This window comes from Pseudopodoces humilis, chromosome 2 (assembly GCF_049639895.1).
Source record: "Pseudopodoces humilis isolate 2021_Gansu_Grassland_sample_001 chromosome 2, ASM4963989v1, whole genome shotgun sequence".
In the NCBI taxonomy this organism is placed as follows: domain Eukaryota; kingdom Metazoa; phylum Chordata; class Aves; order Passeriformes; family Paridae; genus Pseudopodoces; species Pseudopodoces humilis.
In genome coordinates, this window is record NC_142201.1 from 25,786,381 (window position 1) to 25,808,086 (window position 21,706).

The 21,706-nt window shown below is 42.3% G+C and overlaps 2 protein-coding genes across 3 annotated transcripts in view; one reads left to right on the forward strand and one right to left on the reverse strand.

Annotated features, from left to right (window-relative positions):
• The window catches only part of TMEM255B (transmembrane protein 255B), a 66,972-nt gene extending 51,406 nt beyond the window's left edge, over positions 1 to 15,566 (forward strand). The window contains exons 6-10 of one of the 2 annotated variants that reach the window (XR_015771919.1): positions 3,224 to 3,309; positions 6,058 to 6,217; positions 12,198 to 12,341; positions 14,622 to 14,764; positions 15,136 to 15,261. Coding sequence is in view for 1 of the 2 variants with exons in the window: in XM_005516580.3 (XP_005516637.1) it covers positions 3,224 to 3,309; positions 6,058 to 6,217; positions 12,198 to 12,341; positions 15,136 to 15,303 (558 nt within the window). In the remaining variant the exon portion in view is untranslated. Of the gene's footprint in view, positions 1 to 3,223; positions 3,310 to 6,057; positions 6,218 to 12,197; positions 12,342 to 14,621; positions 14,765 to 15,135 lie in introns of both variants that reach the window. The other variant, XM_005516580.3, reaches the window with a different exon arrangement.
• Positions 15,567 to 19,835: 4,269 nt separating this feature from the next.
• The window catches only part of GAS6 (growth arrest specific 6), a 39,642-nt gene continuing 37,771 nt past the window's right edge, over positions 19,836 to 21,706 (reverse strand). The window contains exon 15 of the mRNA XM_005516579.3: positions 19,836 to 20,416. Within this exon, the coding sequence (XP_005516636.2) occupies positions 20,265 to 20,416 (152 nt within the window). The 3' untranslated portion in view covers positions 19,836 to 20,264. The remainder of the gene's footprint in view (positions 20,417 to 21,706) is intronic.

Here is a 21,706-nt window from a genome sequence, read left to right on the forward strand (position 1 = left end):
GGTGTATGGGGAATGTTACCACTAATATTTCTAGAAAGCTTAGTAAACTATACTACCAAATTTAGCAGCTCCTTAAATCCTGCTGCTAGGGCATCCTGTTGTTGATTCCAGAAAATGTATGACAAAAATGTTTCACTGATCTCCTCATGTAAAGACTGACCCAGACAAACCTCTGCAGTGTGACAACACCCTTTCCTGTAAGATTTACTCCTTCCTCTTCTAAAGTGTGTATGCACATGGCCTGAGAAATGCTTCTGACTCCTGTAATAAGCATGTAGTTGGCGTCACACTGACCACAACTCCTTGCAGGTGACCCCAGCCTCAGGCTTCTGGTCAGACAGTTTTCCACAGCTCTGTTGATTCTGGGAATGTCTAAACTTGGGCACCCAGAACTCCTTCCTCTATTCTGGAAAAAAAACAAACCACATATCTTTTAAAATTCTAATAACATTCTTGTCTTGTTGTTCACTGATTTAGAGTTAGGGTATGCTAATTCAGAGTTAAGGATCTGTGGCATTTATACTTGGCTTTTGCTTTTCCAAAGGTAGCCAGCTAGTGAGCAGGAGACATGCTCTGCATGTCAGACAAACACTTAACTAGGAAAGCAGATTATTTACTGGCTGCAAGTTTCTTTTTGATTGATATCTCTCACCTGTAAGTGGTCTCTGGCTCATTTGGTGTGCCTATTTCAGTTGTCTTTGCTCAAAGCAGAAAGAATTTTATTTTCTTGTAATTACCATGAGAGGAGAACATATCTTCAATTGGTGCCTTGGGGATAATCAATCACAAATGTCCAGGACATGAAAAAAGCTGTGTGTCTGGTCGCTGAAATGAAATAATAGGTCTTGACATGCAGAATACCTACAAATGGCCTGTTTCTACCACCCTTGCTCACACCACACACTGTTTTGTTTATTTTGGTTTATTCACTGTTCTCCTGAAAAGGAGTGTCTTGTTCTATGCATGTTTTAAAAATGCAGTGATAAAAATAGAGAACTACTGTAACTTCCTTGGCCAAGAATATGTGTCTTGTAGTGTAGAAGCAGCTAAGAACATGTTTAAGATCATGTTAATCTCCCTGTTTTGCACTTCTAGCCTTCTCCAATAAAACAGACAGACTGGCCTTGTTATTGTTTGTAGAGGGAAAAACTACTTTTATTTCCTAGTGGTCCCCAAGTCATGCATCAGAACAAACCACATTTTAACAGCCCATTCCATCTCATAAAGCCCTCCTATCCCAATCACGCATGTGTAATGGGAAAAGGGTATTTTAACTCTGTAGGTCCTAGGCCATTTTCACCACATACAGGAGGTCAAAACCAAAGTCTGACAATACACTGAATGCAAAAGCATAGGGCATCCCACAAAATGGCTGAGGTGGCACACTGTGCTCCAGGATTGGTTTTCAGCCTTCTTTGGGATGTAGCCAGGTGGGATGGTTCAGTCACTGCCTTGATAAAGCTGATGCAGTCAGTGGCAGTATGTGCTCCTCTTCTGCAGTAAACTGCAGCTCAGGCTGACAGCTGCAGCTGAATGTGACTTCAGGCCTACAAAGCCCTTAGGTTACACTCCAGTAAGTTCAGACACAATGGAGCAATGGTGATGGAACAAGGCCCTGTCTTTGTGACAAGTGGGATGTGTCTGTATCAAATTGTGAGCTCCATTTCCAGACTGCAACCTAGACTGAGACTGTCCTTTCATAACCTACCGTTTCAGGATAGAAGAGCTGATTTGTATGAGATACTAACCACAGGTACAGCCTTGTCCTGAGCAGCAAAGCAATCCCAAGGAATAATTTTAATCTCCTTCTGACTTTAGTTTTGTCACCCATCATCCACTGCTTGATCAAATCCTGCTAAGGACAAGTGTGACAAGTCTGAGGCCAGTTGTGAGATGAACTTCCTCTGTTGCTGAGTGTGTGTGTTTAAGGCTTTCCTTTTTGCTGGAAACAAGCACGTGAGGAGTACAGACTCATCAACAGTGACAGTTTTCATACTAAAATGATACACAGATACAGAACTTAGGAAGTGAGAAACATCTGGTTTAACATCTCTTGTGGACACTATTCCATACAGTAACACGTTTGTGGCTCAGCCAGAGCTGTCTGATAAACTGATAAATCAAAAGCAGGCATGTATTCCTAAGCATGCTCCTACTTATTCATTATGAAGGGTTTTCCATTCAATAATACATTTTAATTGCATTTTGTGAATAAAATAGTTCTCAGTGGTTATGGTTTGGTTTTTTTTTTCCTATCAAATAGAAGCTATAGAAAGAATGTATTTTCTGACTGCTAGCTTTTAAAACCTGACAGCTCTCCAGAATTTCAAAGTCAATAAGCTAAAACCCTCAGGGAAAAAAAAAAAAAAAAGAAAAAAAAAGCCTTACTTATTAAATATTTCAATTGGTCTGTAGTGCCAAATAGAAGTGATTAATTCTTACCACACTTAAGGAGTCATTAAAATGATTTTGTGTCTGGATGGAGAGTGGCTTACATGTGCCTGCCTTTATTGTTCTAACATCTGTCCATCCCTGCAATTTCTCCTCACATAAATAAACCTTTTCAGTTTTGTATTCAAGAGCCTGCAATAAATGGTACTCATTTGCTGGAGTGCTTGGATCTTTTCTGAGTTATTCTGTTTGTGGGTTTGAAGATTGTTCTTGCTGTTGTTCATAATTATTTCCTTCTTCAGGAGGGTTTCACTGAAAGGGGAGAGCTCCCATTTATTGGGAGCTGTTCAGATAAATTGGCTCCCTTGCCATTTCCCCACTATAACAGATTGGTTCTCTTATCCACTTAAGTGCTTGCTGTAGTGTAGTGTATTTCTCCAGACCCGTGGTCAGTTCATCACAGCTGTAGAGATCTGAGGCTCATGACTGCACACTCTGGGTCTCAGCAGAATAGCACCAGGCAGTGCAGCAAAGTGCTTGAAAACTCTGGCAGCCCTGGCTGCAGGCTGGTGCTGGGAGCTCTGGGCTTCACGGTGCAAATACCCTCACACTCAGGGGCTGTTGTCCTGGCTAAAACTCCTGTGAGCTCAGGGATGTCCTTCTGGCTTCCAGTCATGAGTTTTGGAACCTCAGGATCTTTCTGCACAACAGGTAATACAACTTGACAATGTTGTAGTAGCTTTTTTTTTTTTTTTTTTTGTGGTCAGTGCAGTACAATGATTCACACAACATTGAAACATTAAGCATAAAAGTAATTCTGCTTTTTTGGCAGGTGACATGTCATACCTTAAACAGCAAGTGCCAGCTGAAAGTGAAGAGTAACACATGCTATTGCTGTGATCTGTACAACTGTGAGAAGTAAGTACTTGTGTGCATTCCATGGCCTCTGAGAAATTCTTGATAGGTTGTCCTTATTCATAAATGGTAGGGCCTGAAGAAGTAACACAAGGAGCTTGTATACTGAGAAATCCAATTCCTCTGCAATTTAAGTCCTGATGCCAGCATGAAGTAGGTCAAGAGTTGTTCATTAGTGTGCTGTGTGATCAAAACTGATCACTCTGTTACATTCCTGTTCAGATATATGTTGGTATGGCAATGCATCTTCCCATTAGATTTACTGAATCTTCTGCTGGGCTCACCCTTTGCACATCTCACTGTTATAGAATGACAGAATGGTGTTGGTTGGAAGGGACTTCCAAGACCATCTAGTTCATTCTCCCCTGCCATGGGCTGGGACACCTTCCACTGGACCAGGCTGCTCAGAGCCTCATCCAGTCTGGCCTTGAACACTTCCACTAATAGCACATCCACAAGTTCTCTGGGCAATCTGTTCCAGTGTCTCACCATCCTCACAGTGAGGAATCTCTTCCTAATATCTAAATCTTCCCTGTTTTGTTTAAAACCATTCTCTCTTGTCTTATCTCCACCTGCCCTTGTATATCATCTTACCATGCACTCTCATGCAACCTCTGCAACCACTACAGTTCAGCCACAGGCACTTTTCCTTCTTTCCCCCCTGTGTATTTCTCATCTTTCTTCCTTCCTACATCTATCTGATTTTGGTTTTGCCTCCTCTTCACATGCTAGCAGCCCTGAATAACCCCAGTCCTCTGTAAGACTTGGCTAGTGTGATGCCAGACATAAACACTTTAGGCATGGGGCAACAAGGTGAGAACAATCAAACTTCTATAAAAGGCTTCTGCATGAAAAAGTAACTCTTAGCCAGATGATATCTCAGCTAGAGAAGTAAAATGACATTTGAGACTAGAGGGAAGTGATTTATGCATGCATATTTCTTATGTAGATGGGAGACACAAAGTGAATGAAGATTTATGGAGTGGATTAAAATCCTCTGTAGAGTCTTTTGCTTAAGTAAGAAATGTTAAATCTGTACATGATAGAGGTATACAAAAGAGGTAGGAAAGGTAGAGAATGCTCAACTTTGGTACCTTTTCTATGACAGACAGATGATGGAACATCATATTTGCAATGCAGTATGTATATATTGAGAGTGTTTCCTTCCCTGGTATGCTGCTCATGCCTGCATGTTAACACTGAAACAAGCAGCCCAACTCAACACAGAAAAGAGCAAGGGTGTTAAAGGGGTGAAAGTATTTGAAGTTGTCAAAAAAAGTGACTTAAACTGTTGCTTAAAGTATAAAGTAACCACAAGGAGAGATGAGGCATATTTTCCCTTTCAGATGGAGATCCTCAGTACCATTTTTCTAAGACATTGAGTTTGTCTGAAACACTTGGGACTGATCACTGCTGTGACATTATTCAATGATATAATTAAATGTGTGTGTTCTACTATTGTCAACATTCTACAGTGGACAGCAAGATCTTATGCCACTGGCATAGACAAATCCAGGGTAAATAAGCAGTCACACTTCTCAGGAGACTTGGCAATTCCAGTTCACAGGATGGCTAGAGAGAAGTAGGAGGAGGTACAGGCCCCAAAAGTGATTTTTTTATCAGCCATGGAATAGACTGATATGAAGGCAGGGTTGCAAATCTGATTTTCTCAGCCTTATGGCAGCTGAAGCTGTAGATTTATTTAGTTAAGATGGGCTCATAGCAGGGCCCAGGTGAACTCAACAGTAGTGGTTCTTCAGTGCCAGAGCTATGAGCTGAAGCTATTGATTGGATATTTCCAGAAGTTACTGTGCCTGGCTTGGTTCTTCTCAGAAATGTTGTGGACTGCTCTGCAGAGCTTTCTCTAACCACACATGTACATGTACTGGGGATGGAGGAACAGAAGAGTGAACACAAACTGCTCACTTCTGGTTTCCACCATAATCTGATGGCAATTTGGCAATTTCCTAACAGTGGAAAAACAGGCTTGGCATTTAAAAAAATCTTTCTAACTCAAATAGCTGCCCTAGGAGCTCATTAGTGGTCTCATATTAAGGCAGGTACTGGAAAGAATTGCAGGAACCTGTGGTTTCAAATTTGGCAGTAGGATATTTCTGGCTTTTGGCAAGGCACTGAGGTGTAACTTCACCACATGCCTGATCTACAATAACCAATGTGGCATAGAAATATGAACAAAGATTTCTGGATAGTGCAATCCTGAGTGTAAAGACATCTTTATACTGTACTGTGTTTCATTAATTTGGAACCACGGACACCATAAACAAATGTAGCGAGCTGGCAATATCTCTCTTCCTGTGGTTGAATTAATGCTTAAGCAACTTGCCTTCCCCAGTTTCTGAGATGCCAGCAGATTTCTAGGTGAGCTGAGAAGAAAAGCAAAGCTAAGCAAGCTTTATCTGGTAGCTAAATGACAAGGGCAGCATCCATATACCGAGATTATGTCTCTGCTTAGAGACACTGAACAAAAAATAAAGAAGGGTCCATGCTGGTAACCACCACCAATCAGCCAAACTAGGGCTGGTATTAGTTGGATTACATTTGATGCTGGTCTTAGCAGAGCCAGTTTTTCAGCAGGGCTTTCTCCAGTTGTTCTGAGCAGTTTTGGTGAGAGCATGGATGTAGTACTTTGCCAAAGACAAAAGCAAGCAGGAAGGAGTCAGATGTTGTAGTGCTCTGCATTATGTGCAAAACCATTCTTGCCCCAGTGATGCTGACTGCATTCTCTTTCAGTTCAGACCAGTCCTCCAGCTACTATGAATTTCTCGGTGTGAGCAGCTGTCAGGATGTGCTTCACCTGTACAGACTGTTGTGGTCCTCCACAGTCCTCAACATCATCGGCTTGTTTCTGGGGATTATCACAGCAGCCATTCTTGGGGCATTTAAAGACATGGTAAGGCTCACAGTATTTTGCCTTATGTGAGGGCTTTCTGCTTGTTGGCATTATCAAATTAGTTAAGGACGTATAAATGTACAAAGGAGATGCTTTAAATGTGTTTCCTGGAGTTGCTGTGGGAGTCTGGAGTGTTGTGAGTCACTGCAGAAGATGAGTGTAACCCAGATTCTTGTTAATAGCTCCTTTGGGGCAGATTAGAATGAAACAACGCTGAATGGTCAGTGCTCTTAAATAAACAGTGTAGGGTTTATTATAGAACAATTTGGTTGCAAAGAAAAGAGGTATGGAGCCGTTTCGGTGGTTATTATCTATAGTGACACAACAACACAAAAGCATTGCAATAGAAAAGCACAACATCACCCAAGGACACACACAAGGAAAAAAAGGGAGAGAGAAAATTCAAGAGTGTGAGGATCTCACCACCCACAAGTGACAAGACTTGGTTGCTGCACAGTCTTGGTTAAAGTGGTGGTGGCTGACCACATCTGTCTGGTGGTGGAGGAAATCCCCAGAACACAACAACTATTGGGTCTATGTTCACTGTGGTTCAAGAGGGAATGCTCAGGTACCTCCCCCTGGGTGGGGAGCTTGATGTAATAATGTGAATCACCTTCTAAGACAACACAGCTGCCCATCCTAAGCAGCAGTTCAGTAAGTTAAGTCTCATCAGCAGAGATAAACATGTTGAGGTCACAGGCAAATATCCTGAATTCCCTGGTACTTCCCCAGGGGGAGGAAGCCCCACAACTCAGTGGTCTGTGCAAGGGAGCACAGCATAGCATGACAAGGGGCACAATCCTCTCCACTGGATCCACAACCACATTCATCCTGTGCCTTATCAGATCAGAGGTTTAGCCACTACACACCCAAAAGTTCACCTCCTCCATCTCAACGCAGCACCCTGGGGTCTCAACAAAGGTGGGGATGTTTTGAGTCATTGTCCCTTAACAATTCAGCTTCTTTCATGGGTTTATACCTTTAGGCAAAGCTGTTGCCAGCTGTTCACAGCTAAGTGGGTCAAGCCCAATCAAATACAGGAATGGACGAAAACAAACCTCAACAGTGTGAACAAATGCTGGCAATTCATTTAGCGGCATATTTTTTTCCCCTTCTAATTCATTGCTGAATGTGTGGGTCGGCGCTGGAGTCTGAGGATGCTAGTTTGTAGCTAACATGTGAGTCAAGGCCTATGTGTGATTGTTCAACACTTCAACATCCTGTTTTGTTTCACTAAGGAATGCCACCTTCTAACTGCTCCCTGTGGTGTTGTGCTGATGTGCCCCACAGCATTCAGAAGAGACTGTGTGGTGGGAGGGATTCTCCAATGAAGTCCCTCATTTGATTGGGTTTACTGACACGTTAAAGGGTGAAGTTGTTCTTCCTGGGATTATCACTGTCAGTGGCCATGTTTACTAAAGCAATGCCTAAAGACCAAGAAAGGGGCTCACTATTTCCTAGGCTCTCAGGTGAGTGGTAGAACTAAATAGGCAGAGGCTTGGAGATGGAGGTGAAATGCAGGAACCAAAGGGAGGTGTGATAGCAGCACAGGTCTTCTTAGATCCATGACATGTCTGGTCACTGTTGCAGAGGAGGAAACTGAATAGAAAGATGGGTAAAATGAATAAAAAGAGAGAGAGCAGGGAAGAGAAGGCAAGAGAGATAGCGAAGATGTACATCAGGACAGGAGGGGGGAACAGACTGGCAGGAAGGGGCTGCTCAGAACTGGCATCCAGTAAGCTAAGGACCCAGTCAGACTGGAGGCTGTCCAGGCCCAGCTCTGACCACCCAGCATTCCTTAGGAAACATGCCCAGGCTATCTACAACATGTGTTGAGTGCTTAAAATCATGCTTAAAATAGAGCAGGGCCATATGAGTTGATTGAAATTCACCTTTGTTAAGAGTTGCAACATTTCCTGGAAATATTCCTTTATCCAGCTTAAGCCAAACAAGCGCACTGAGCTATCAATTGTAAGAAATGTGCAGCTGAGGTCTCCTTTTTGCAGGGGACTCCTGCAAGGAGTTGATGATAACAGCTTGCACCCAGCCACTAAAGAGTTGCAGCTGCCCAAAGGGAGCAAAAGCAGTTTTCCCATCTTAATTCATCCTCTCCCTGTGAGAGGAACTGAAGGGGAACAGAAACAACCACAGTGGGAAACAAGGGGAAGAGCAGCTTTCATGTGGAGTGAAGGCAGCTCTCATCTCCAGTAAGTTTTTGGGAGAGCACTGCAGCTTAGTGCTGCTATAAATGTTTTTCTCCTGCCTAGCAGATGGGTGTAAGTGCAGCTGTGGGAAGCGTGCAGAGAGCCAACCCGAGTCCACCTAGTGTGTCTTGCTCAAAGCTAAGCTTACATGAGATTTGGGCTGATGCTTTGATACAGCTCTGTGCTTTGCTTTCTGCATTGCTTGTGAGGAGCACCAAGCCAAGGAGATGTTCCTGGGAGAACTGCAGTCTCCATGATCTGGCACATTCCCTTTCTGGGAGGCAGAGTCTGGTCTGGCTCCTCTGACTGGGTGGCATAAAAGCATGGGGGGAAATTGCAGCAGCAGTGGATGTGCAACTTGACCCCAAGCTTAGCTGGAGTGAGTCTGTCAGGGCTCCAGCTAAAAACCTCATCTGAATAAGCTGTTCAGTGTCTCCACTGAGTGAGAGCAGAAAAAGGATGTCATAGTCCAAGGGAAAGATGAGTTTGTGCCAGTCACCTCAGCTACACTTGTAAAAGTCTTACTAAAGCACCAATCCAAAATGAAATGTTTGCTCCTTGCTCCTGCCTGTGCTTTTCAGGGTTCTTTTGAGTTAGTACCAGAGATAATTTTCTAATCTGCTTCTCCCTTTCCTCACAAAAGGAGTAACTCTTGGAGGAAGACAGGGGCCAAGAAAACATCAAGCAGAAGAGGAAAAGAAAGGGGCATGGGACTGAAATAAAAAGAGCAAAAAAGCCCATTAAAATATGTGAGAGAACTATTTGCTTTGCTTTAAGATTTCACCTTCTCACATAAACGCTCACTGGCATTTTTCAGAGAGAGCTGCAAAGCCCCCTGAAATGCCTCACAGCATTGCTTTGGGATTGACTTCCAGAATACACAAGGCCAGGCTGACCAGTCAAACAAAAAACATCATGTTTATCTCTGGGGAATGCTGGCAGCCAAACCATGTTACAAAGCGGGGAGTTTGCAAAACAGTGCCCTTTCCTTTAAACCCATCATATTTCCTGGACAGAAAAAAAAGTGTTTTGGTTGTTTCGGCTTTTCTTTCTTGTGACAAATCCCTGGCACGCTCCCTGTGGTTTTGCTGCCTGCCTGAGGGCTGTGCTGGCTCAGTGGGAATTATTTCATTCTCTCCTGACCCCCAAGGTGTCAGCTCAGTGGCTGCTGTGTTGCCCATGGGGCTGCTCTCTGTGGTGTGCAGGATGCTGGGGGAGCTGCAGTGCTTACAACAGGAACCCTCCTTTTAAGATCTACAGCATGCTTGGATATAGGACATGGAAGCAGTTCCCTTAAAGTCACCTCTGAAAAGCAGATTTAGATATTACATCAATAGATGTAAGAGCCAATAGATATAATAGCCAAAGTACCCAAAATGATAACGCACTGTGATCATTTCTTAGAGAAGTTGCAGCTAAAGAATTACATGGAAAATTTCACTTGCTGATGCTGAGTTAATCTAGCAACTTCCTTCCCTGCCCTGGTATTCATTTGATGCCTTCTGGATGTTTTTCTGACACACTTTGCCAAGGAATCTGCCTGCCCTGAGTTTAGAGCTGCATTAATCTGAATTACTGATATTCCTGAGGGGAGCATGGTGGGGTGGGAAGGGGATGCCTTTTAAAATGTTTATTAATTAGTCTCCTTCTTGCAGTCCTTAAAGGAATTTAAACAGATGAAATAGCATTGCTTTATCCCCTCTCCTCTTCCCTCACCCTGCTCTAAAAAGGAAAGCAAAACTAACCCCTAATTGCTGAGCTACTTGGCACACATTTATGTCTTAGCACTCTTGCAACTAAAGGTGCAGTCTGATGTAAAAAGTAGATGGAGGTCAGACATAAATTCTCTGATAGGTCTGTTTGAAGCCAGTGAGCTGACACTGTCAGCACTCCCTGGCTAGTTCATAGCTCCTTATCAATTTGACTTGGGTGTTGGTGCAGTTTAGAACGTCTTAACCTACCCTTGTATTTTAGGTGAGTAATTTGACACAGAGTAATTACTGGAATACTTGATAAAAGCATCCAACCCACTTCAATAACTGCAAATTGTTGCTGGCCCTGGGCTGAGACCAGACAGCATGTTAATAAGGTGCTTTGATTAGTGTATGTGGCATGGATGATTCCCCAAATTTGTCTTCTAGGACTCTTGAGATGTTCATCCTTAGCAATTAGAGAGCCCTGCTCTATGGGTGGATGGAATGTGAGAGGACTGAGAGAGGTTCCCAAGAGAAGAAGCCAAAGGGGGTCAAACAATGGCACCCAAAGAGACCCACACCAGGAAGTTGGTGACAGATGCAGAACATCTGCATCTGTATTCCACATCTGTGGATAAAGCAAGTGTTTCGTGACTCATTTATGTCAGAGGGATCTGATTTCATCCCTCCTCTGAGGGAGGAAGGGCACACTCTGGGGCTGTGGCACTGGCCCCAAACCTTTGGGTGTGAAGCAAGCAGGTTACCTGTTCCTCCCTGCTCCTGAGGCACTGTCTTTACATCTCTCCCCACCATATCCACCCAGCAGGGCAGGTAGAAATCTGGGTACCTTGCAGATGAGAGTGTTTTGAGGAGGGTGCCTTGAAGATGAGAGTCTTGCCTTATCCCATGAAATAAGCCCTCTGCCTTTGATCCCAGTCTTTCTCCATGCCAGCTCCTGAAATGCCAAATTTCTTCACGAAACTAAGGCCTAGGTTTTTCAGTAACCTCATGTGGTACATCAGTGACCTAGATTATGTTTTCCATGTACAAATACCATTAATATACCTCTTTCCCAATCACAGAGAGATCTCACACTGTCTCCAGAAGATGTAGTAGTTTGTATCTCCCACTGATAAATTTGAAAGGAAATTTAAAAAAAAAAAAAAATCCTGGCTGCTGGTTTCAGCATTTGTATGGCAACTACCATATTTTATTATTTCAGTGAAAAGAAAATTCCATGCTCTCATGTGGAGGAATCTGCTAACAAAAACAAAGGAAATAAAAGAAACCACTGGATTTATCTTATGAAAATATTCCACAAAGCTTTGTTGCTCTGCTGTCCTTCACAAATTGTTATATGGCATAGGGTTTTAGGGTTTAACACAAACCCTTTTTCACATTTAGCATTTGGGTTTTTTCCCTGACCACGATTTTTTAGCTGGTTTAATGTGAGTTATTACTTCTTCCTGCAAACTTCATTTTGCATTGTAATTAAAAGACATGCCAATAAAGCCATAAGAGAAGGATTTTCTGCAGTAGGGATGAGGTAAGCACACTGATGCTGGTGAACCAACAGCAAACTCTATTTTCCAAGTGAGAGTGAGCTGTGAAAGAGGAGCAACTGGTCTGGAAAGGGAGATCTAGGTAAATCTGTGTAGGAAAGCAGAGAAAAAAGACTTGAGGGCATCAGGTAGTTGCTGCTGGAAGAAGTCTGCAGCAAATGGTGAAGGACTTGGTGTTTGGTGCTGGATGAATAGGAAGAGGCAGCCAAAGCTCTGTGCTGTGCTCTTCAGGGTGTCTCAGATCTGGAGCCCTGCCAGTGCTTCTGTAACTGTTGCTAGGGAAGCACCAGCAGCCTTTTTCCAAGGGAAAAAGGTTAAAATAGCTGTGTATTTTTACTCAGACAATTAATTCCGGATACACCCTCCTCTCATTCTGTCTGCTCCATGGTTTTCTGTACTACTGGTATTGTGTTGGAAAATAGAAAGTTGTTAAATTGTCTTGTTTCTTGTGTTAGGAGCAGTTCCTGCTTCAGCCCCCTCTACATTGTACTGATGTATTGCTGTCTTCTGTGCTCAACAGGTACCTCTGTCCCAAATTGCTTTCAGTGCTGCACCTCCTCCTCAGATCCTGTACAATCCTGCCCAGCAGATCCTGACATACGCTGGGTTCTGTCCTTCCACGGCAACCATTTCTACATATCCATCCTACCCATTACCTCTTCAGGTACAGTACAAGAACACACCCTTCTCACACCATCAGAAAAGCACAAGCTGCTATTTGCTCAGTACAAACTTTGCAGATCTTAGCTGGATCCCAGCTCCCAGGTTTGTCTGTGGGATGATTTAGTCTATGCCTTGTTTTCTGGTCTGTTCTCAGACCTCAGGCTTCCTCTGGTTGTGCTTTGGACTCTTACCTGCTGATGAGGTAAAAGTAGCCAAGAGTAGAGAGAGAAGGGGATAGAAACACATGAAATTAAGCTGAAAATATTCAGGTAAGTAGTCATGAGGATCCATTATGGATCCAGGATTCAGTCCTGTGTCCACTGAGAAACAAATACATTGCATTTACTCCAAATTCTTATCTGCACTCCAAAAGAAACACAGTTATTTCCCCTAGATTTCTACTTTTTCAAATAAGTGTGTTCATTTATCTTCCTTCCTCTTCATGACATTGAGGGAGACACCACCAGCTATCCTCAAGTCAGGAGAGGTTAGTAAGAAACACTGGAATCCACTGGGATGTTTACTAACAAACAATGGGAAAACTTAACTCTATTCCTGAGGAAAAAACATAAAAGCAAGCCACCTCCCTGTATGTATGAACTCATTATGTTACAGTTTGGAGAGAAGTAATTTCTGCATCAGTATATGAATTGAAAAAATCATAATAAATATATTCAAAGGTACAAATTGTGAATGAATGATTAGGAGCAGCCAAAAGCTTAACTGTCATCTATAGCTTGAAAACTGTGGGCTGAATCCATGGGACTGCAGGTCTGAGGTCTTCATGTTCCATTTAAGTACTTTAAGCTACTGGATTCAGGCCTTCACAAGGCCTGCTCAGATGCAGCCCTTAATCCCAGTCTGGGTCTGGGATTCATCTGACTGAGCACAGGGGCTGTTGGCATGTAGGGATCTAGAATGATAACTGCTCGATAGTGAGATCAAGTAGCCACCTGTCCCCTGCTGCTGCTCTGAGAGGGCCCAGGTTCAGGTCCCATTGTCTCCAGATTACATCTGTGTGGACATCTGGGATATCCCATGGTATCCCAAAAGGGCTGGACACTTAGATGTGGGAAACTGAATTAAGTTTTAGCTGTCCACAGAGTATAGAAGACCCTGCCTGAGCTGGTCTACCCTTTAGAGTCACCAGTGGATTATCTCAGGCTAAAGGTGTATGACATTCATTCCTGGACCTCTGCTGAATCCAGTATCTCACTGAATAAATGCTTGCCAGAGAGGCAAAGTTTATAAAAGAAATCAGCCATATGTCAAAAAGGAAGGTTTATAGCAGGAATGCATTTTGAAAAGATGTAACCAGCATTTATTTTGTTTACTGTGATATGTGCCAACAAAATAATACATCCCTCATTGGTACAGTTTAGCCACAACTGATCTTGGTAACAAGCCTGCCAGCTGGGCAGGTAATGGTCCTGATTAGATAGGCAGGGACTGGTGATGACAGCAGTTATGGGTTGTGCCTGTTATTCCTGCTAGAGAAGAACTCACTACAGAAACAATTCCAGGCAAACAGATGGAAGCAGTGGTTGCAGTTTGAGAGAGGAGGGAAGCAATAACTCCAAAATAAATAAAACCCCAATCCAACCCAAACCCACAACAACTGGAGGTTTGGAGCTGATGTATCTACCAGGACTGTCGGTATACCTGCACTGCCTCAGAGAGTTAAAGGGCAGAAATAAGCCTTCCTGTTGGGATGCCCCCATTCTCACTCACTAAGTCACCGTGTGGTACAAATGCAGGACAACATTTTCTTTGCCAAGGTTTGACCCAGGGCAGCAGCCCCTGCTCACATGGAGCCACATAGAAGAAGCAAACACCTTGGCATGGGGTCTGCCAGCCTTGGACAGCTCTGAGATGCCATTGTCCAAGGGCCAGCCTTGGTCTTGGCCTTCTATATTGTGGCTATTAATGTTTTTAGCAGTAGGGAATATCACTTGCCCAGATTTTTCATTTCCTTTGAAAAAGATCCATGATTACTTTATCTTGTTTTTAAATTCCAGGCACTTTAAGTTCACCTAAAGTCTGAACCTGAGGGGGTTGAGCCCAAGTCTTCAGCTGAAGCCCATAGACAGGCATGTGCTAGCATATGAGAGGAGTAAAATCCTCACCCTCTGGAAATCAGTCACAAAACTTGGTTAAAGCAGTAGTAGGATTTTATCCTGAATATTATTCCCTACATGCATTCTTTTCTTTTAACGAACCCTGCTTCTTCCTGAAGATGGGCTACTTCCAAAGCTCTATTTATTTTTCATGCCTTTTTCAGCTAAAGCCCCATCACAGCTGACTACCAAAGAGGGAGACACGTGCCTACCTGTAAAATTTTCTCTTAAGAAGAATCTGCATTTGGCAAAGGAGCAAGACCTTGCATTTATGCAAGTATTATAGCAGAGATTAATTACAACTGAGGTAATTTAAATTTCACAGCGATGCCTGGAAACGAGCAGCCACACGTAACCTAATCAGTCAGGCAGGTGCTGTGCCTCACCCAGGAAGCCAAGCATCTTTTCCTGCAGAAATTCCTGTTCTGCTCTATTGCCTAGCTGTCTACACAATGTCTATTAAAAATTACTTGGCTTACAGATGGAATCTTTCTTGTTTCACTAGACACCATCATTGTTACAGTTAAGCAGGTGCTTTGGAACTAAATTTAATGTTGTGCTGTGATGCATGAGAAATTTAATCATGGGGCTTATTATGTAACACATGGCAAACAACACCAAACTGCAATGGGGTTGTACTCCTTTACTGAAGAAGTTATTTCTCTTTGTCTCATACAGCCTGCCAGCAATTTTCCAGGAACATCATCTACTGACATTTCTTTATCAGAAGAAACCCAGCCTCCTTCTCAATCCAGCTCCAGCTATGGTCTTCCCCCAAATGCTCCAGCCCTCTATACACCAACCTACTGCTTGCCTGGAGAAAAGCCTCCACCATATGCACCGTAGAACAAATAATTTATTTTAGTGGCTGGTAGTCTTTTATTTTATTTTATAGAAACCTCTGGAATCTGTGCTGTGCAGGCACTAGGCTTCCCAAAGGAACCCAGCACAGCATGTGCTACTGCCACTCCGCTTGTACCCACATCTCCTGTGAGCAGGGCAGAGCCCTGGAACTCCAGGGACAGGAACATCACCACTCAGTTTGCCTCAGTCAGATGTAGTAGAACCTTCTGGCTACTGTAAGCATGAGATGTTTCCCTCTCAGTCCACTGCAGAATTGATTTTCTTCAAGAGGAAAAATGAAGAAAACACTCTGGATATGTGTTCTGCTTTCATAAACCAGTATCAAAGGGTTTTAGTCTGTGTTGTCTGAGCTCTCAGAGTCAATCATTTTGGGTAGCAAGAGTTTGTTTGCTTGTAGTGTTTGATAACTCTTCTGGTGAAAGTGTTGTACCAATAAAGCGTGGCAATTATTTTACAATAAAATTCACAGTGTATATTTATACTACACCTAAGGCTGTGTATATTTGGAAGGAAAGGAAAATAAAAGAACAGAGGAAGAAGTACCCTACCAAATAGTCTCCCTTTTCAAGTTTCAGATAGAAAGGTTAATTCTATTGGGACTGTTTTAGCTGAACTTCATGCCAGTCTAGCCTGCATAGTAAAATGTCATGTTAATGCACTAAAAATACCATTTCCAGATGTGTATTTTAGGCTACACTTTAGTGTTCAAATTAATTCCTTTCTAGTCAAAAGAGCACCACAACCAAAACCATCTTAGGTTGAATGCCTCTTATTTATTTTTAAGTTAATCCAAGACCTAATGCAGGTATTTTACAATGACTGAAACAGAGTGAATGAAGGGGCCTAATTCCTTTTTTAAGTTGCTTATTTTCTCCTCAGGCTGAGCAATACCTTTGCTCGGTGCCATTGACAGGAAAAAAAGCCATTTTCCTGTTGTGTGCACCCTGCTTCCTCACCATGCACCACATTAGCTGGGATTCCTTTTAGCACGCACCTGCCATATTTTGGGACAGGGGTACTCACAGCCAGCATGAAATCCCATCTGAATGCTGCATCCCTTCACTGCATTGTGCTCCTGCAGGAAGGGTGTTGCATGCTTCATAGATCTTACAGTCTAGACAGCAATGAAGCTCTAGAAATTTCCTGAAATGCCAAAAACAGGGAACGGAAGGTATTTCTCATTTACATTTTAAGCAGCTGCTCTGTATTATGAAGATATTGAAAAAAACTATATAAACAAAACCAGCTTACTTGACAGTTTCCTTTGAAAGGAAGTGACACCATCAGACCTGCTGAAAATAGAAAAAAGATTATCATCCTTTTGCATAACGCTTTGTAAGTTTCAAGAAATATCTGTTAATTCATATGTTTTACCTCTATGCATAAAAAGCAGATTCAGTACTGATACACATGAGAGATTAATTTATGTGGACCATTAAAGCCACCTTTTGTTCAGTTAAGGTTTTTCTGAGATGCAAAGTTTTAGTGAGCAGTGATGAGCTGTATTGTTGACAAGGTGAGTTACAAGAATGTGGCTGAGAGAAATTAAACATTAATTTAATGCATACAAAATGCTTAATTCTTGTGGAAATAGATGCTGTGAAACGCACGGTCACTCTGATTATGAAATAAGTGAAGTTACACATCTACTTCTTTTTACTTGCTAGGAATACTACCAGGGGAACCACCTGGGTTCATTTTGGGGGCTCAAAGTCCAGAACAGACTTGATCCCTTTGGGCTGAGCACCTAGGCTAACTGAACAAGTATGAAATCAATGTTTCTCTTGGGTTGAAGCAAGTGACTGAGAAGGAATGAAGGAATGTTTATTGCAGCTACCTCTTCCTCCAGACCTTTCTCCAGTATGGTACTGAGGTAGGGTATGAAAAAAATTCACCTTTATACTACCCCCACCCCCCCCCCCCACATACTTCCCCACCTCTTTTGTCATTCTCCAGCCTGAGAAATTCTGGGTTTCTCTTCTAGACCACATTTTGACTCAAGGGTGCATTGTGGTCTATGCAAAATATCTTCACATACATGCACACATATGCAAAGTCCAGGAGCAATTTCTGCTCTGAATTAGAAAATTAAATGTCCTTGTACATGTGACGTTTAGTATGGAACTGCAGAGTACCATAACATACCACAGGACTCACATTTCCAGGACCCAAAATAATTCTGGCCTCATAAATAGTGTCACTTACATTAACACAAAGGTCAGACATGTTTGTGATTCATTTATGCCACATGGTAGTTTTTTGGGAACTACCACAGAGATTTTACAAAAATACCAGACATGAAACTATTTTGCTAGCATATTTAATTTGAAAAGAACAAAGTAAGACAGGGCTTGTTTCATCTTCTTTGTTTAAAAATAAGTGTCTTCCGAGTCTGTATTTTTTTCCAGTGGAGTTTTTCCAAGTTTAATAGATGGGAAATTTTTGTGGTTAAATCCCAGCTGGCAGCCTGGCCCCAGGCAGCCACTCACTCACTTTCTGTCCCTGGGACTGGGGAGAGAGTCAGAGGGGTAAAAGTGAGAAACTTGTGGGCTGAAATGGAGACAGTTTAATAGGTAAAGGAAAATCTGCACACACCAGAAAAACAGAACAAGGAATTCATCCACCACTTCCTGTGAACAGGCAGGTGCTCAGACATCTCCAGGAAAGCTAGGCAACGTTCCATGAAGCAGTGACTTGTGACTTGGGAAGACAAAGACCATCACTCTGAGTGTCCCTTCCCTTCCCCTTTTGTCCCCCAGCTTTATGTGCTGATCATGAGGCCATATGGTGTGGGATATGCCTCTGGTCACTTGGGACCAGCTGTCCCATCTGTGTCCCTTCCCAACTCCTTGTGCACCCCCATGCCCAGCGCTGGTGGTTGGGGTGAGAAACAGAAAAGGTCTTGACACTGTGCAAGCCCTGCTCAGCAATGGCTAAAACATCCCAGAGTTACCAACATTGTTTGCAGCACAAACCTAAACTACAGCCCCATACCGGCTACTGTGAAGAATATTAATAAAAACAAGCACAGAGTTCTATTTCAGTAAAGGACTAAAATAGCTATTAAAAACATACAGAAAATAAAACACTGCAGTGTGGACATTTCATTAAACAGAGTATCTTCAAGATTTCCAGCTCTTACTGAAGAAACAAATCTAATCTTTCTTGGGTACTCCATCAAATCACAAATTGATCCAGTGTCATCAGCTGTAACATAAAGCAACTTCAGGAACAAGGTGGTTTCCCTTGCTCAGCTGAAAAAAGCAAAAACATAGAACTGTTCCTTGGTTTTCCTCTCCATGCACAGTCTGCCACTAAGGTAGAGGGAAATTTCCTTTCAAACTTGTGTCTGACCTGAAGTAGATCCTTCTCCAAGTATAAATGAGTAGGTTGGTTGAAAGTGATAAAGTTCTGTTCTTTTCTGCCTTATTGCATTACTGCTAATTGATTTGCTCATGATAAGAAGCTATGATGCCATGTCTAACTGCAAATAGGGTACCTTCCTCTTCCCTGATAAACAAAGCACGGATCCTTGCCAGAAAATATGCTTGGAACAGTCTTCCCCTTCTTTCCTCTTTTCCTCTGGGACAGTTGTATCTTCACAGTTGGGTCACAGATGTCACCGCACGTGAGGATTATTAGACTAATGTGTCATCTCCTTATCTGCTTAGGGAAAATAACATGACTGGCCAAGAATAATTTATAAACAACCTTGTAGAATTAGACATTTTTCATGCTGATCCTCTGAAGGGTGGTGTAACATTAGCCACCCAGTACTTGGATTTTGCACCACAGCATATACCACTATTACTCAGTTTATTTATTTGATGCAAGACAAAGACCAAATAAAACAAGATTTAAGTGACTCAAGACAGGCTAGGCAAAGCCCATCCCAACTTCAGAAGGATAGCTGAAAAGCTGAACACACTTTATGGCTCTAAAACCTTTACTGCATAAACCCCCACAGATATTCTCACCTCATGCAGTTCAGCCTGGCTAACTCTCACAGCTCAAGCCTCTCTGCTCCCACTAGGCTCACAGTGAAAGAGCCAGCCTAAGAATGCAGCAGCAAAAACATGTCATCACCAGATAATATTCCCCAATTCTCAACACCTCATCATTTGCTCCAGCAGCTATTGACACAAAAGCCGTATGGCTTTCAACTTATTGAGTCTTTTCTTCTAAATGTTTCCTGCTGACCCAACTTCATTTTCCATTTTCTGTTGACCAAGAGTTTTTCTAAAGGTCACAACAGAGTCTTCTTTCTGTGGTACCAGAAAGAGAAACTCTAGCAGTAAGAATAGCAGCCACCATTTGCTCTGCAGCTGAGAAGATATGAAATACTGATGTAAGCATTAAAAACCCCCAACCTCAAACTAAAATTAAAAAAAATTAAAAAAAAAATCCAAACCAAAAAAGCAGCCCTTTTCCCTCCCCCCAGTGTAACCTCCACATCATGTACAGTCCAAGTCATTGTCTCCAAATACCAGAACACAGAATAATCTCAGTACAGGTAAATTAAAAACTTGTATGTAAATATTTTATTCTCTCATGTTTTGCAAATCAGAAAGCAGTGTTTGGTAATAAAAAATAATACAGAATTATTATTTTTCTTCCAGTCCACACTCATGTAGGTTTCCCACATTACAGATGAAACTGTCTCTTACAGTCTAAAGATAGCATTCACTTTCAGTATATTCTGTACTTTTGACTTATTTAATATTAGTCTTCTGAACTATTTACAAATATATTACAACCTTTAAACCTCAAAGCAAAGAGTATTTCAATAATCAGTCTGACATAAGGATCAGTAGCTTCTACGTAACTTCAGTGTTTAAGAGAAACTATACACGCAGTGCGGTAGATCTGAATAATTTATATCTTTTAAAAAAAGAAAAGCACTGAAAGTTTCTGAGTATAAAACTTTCGCATTGCAGGGGTACCTACTGACCCTCCTGGACTGGAGGACAGGAATGTGAGGTGATATCACTGTGCTTGTAGAGAGCCTCATCTAAGTCCAGTGCCGTGTTGCTCAGCTTGAGGGTCATGCAGCCGTGGTAGGACGCGGTGACTGGAGTGGAAGTGACAGGAACGTCTGTTGGAAAGGGGAGATATTTATCTCTGACAGCTGCTTTTAAATAAATACCTGCCCTACCTAGGCTCATTGGCTCTCACTTCAATGAATTCAAGCTCACCTCTTTCCATGCTAGGGGTTCTACCTCCCTCTGCCCAGGAGTGAGGAAAACACCATCTGTCCTGGTGCACAAAAGCCCTTCTCCCAGGCTGAACCCTTTCTCAGCTGTTCTGTATCTCGCGCAAGGTCTCCAGACGTGATGAAACCACGAAACCTTGTGCTGCACAGCAGCAAGGCTTCACTGCAGTGGCACAATGTGCTCACACAGCTCCATGTTTTCCCCCCTCCATCTCCAGACCCTCTGCTTTGTTATTGGAGCAGACATTAGACCTTCCCCTAAAGTTCTTTCTCTTCAAAATAGCTTCCAAAAGATTATAGGAAGAATTTTATGACAGGAAAGCATTTCCCATATGCAACCTCTAGCACTTGCTGGACTCATCTTTACCACAATTTTGCTGCGTATGAGCACAGGAAGGTTGCTGGCCTTCATCAGAAAGGTGCTGGAATGCATCAGTTGAATTGGTCAGACTAATGAGACTAAATTTTACTGTGGAGATCCACACTGATGTTCTTTTAATCAGTTTACCAGGGGCAGAAAACAGATGGCAAGGAAGAAGACAATAAGTACAATCCAATAGACTAGAGGAAATTAGTCAGTCGAACTACTAACTTCTGTAATATCATATGCACCCTGACCGTAAACAAACAAAAAACCCCACACACTAACATAACAACAAGAAAACCTACATGAGCTCTGTCCTCTACCTTTCCCCAAAGGTCATTAGTTTATTTACAACCCAAAGCTGAGCCAATCAAACTGGTTGTGCAATGGAAAATAATGAACGCCTAAAAGAATATTTAACTTCACAGTGATTCAGGTAGCTAAATAAGTCACTTATATTTGCATCGAAGCAAGGACAACTAGAACAATAGGTTGTCCTGTTGACCCAAGATTATATGAAATTTAAAGTGTTCTGCCTGGAGATATGCAGGGCTGATGTGATCAGACACAGCTCAGACAGAATCTATGACTGAGTGAGAGAGAGAACATTTGTGGGAGATCTGTAAGCCACAAAGAAATACTAAAAATATTTTCAGCTTCCTAGATGAGAAGTACCATTACTCAGTAGTTGTTTTAACTAATGATGTTATCTATTTCCCATTCCTCCACATTTACCAAAGTTTATCTGCAAAGTCTGCTTAAAGGAATGCAGCCTCTCTGTTGTAATACCTCAGATAAATGTAAACTAA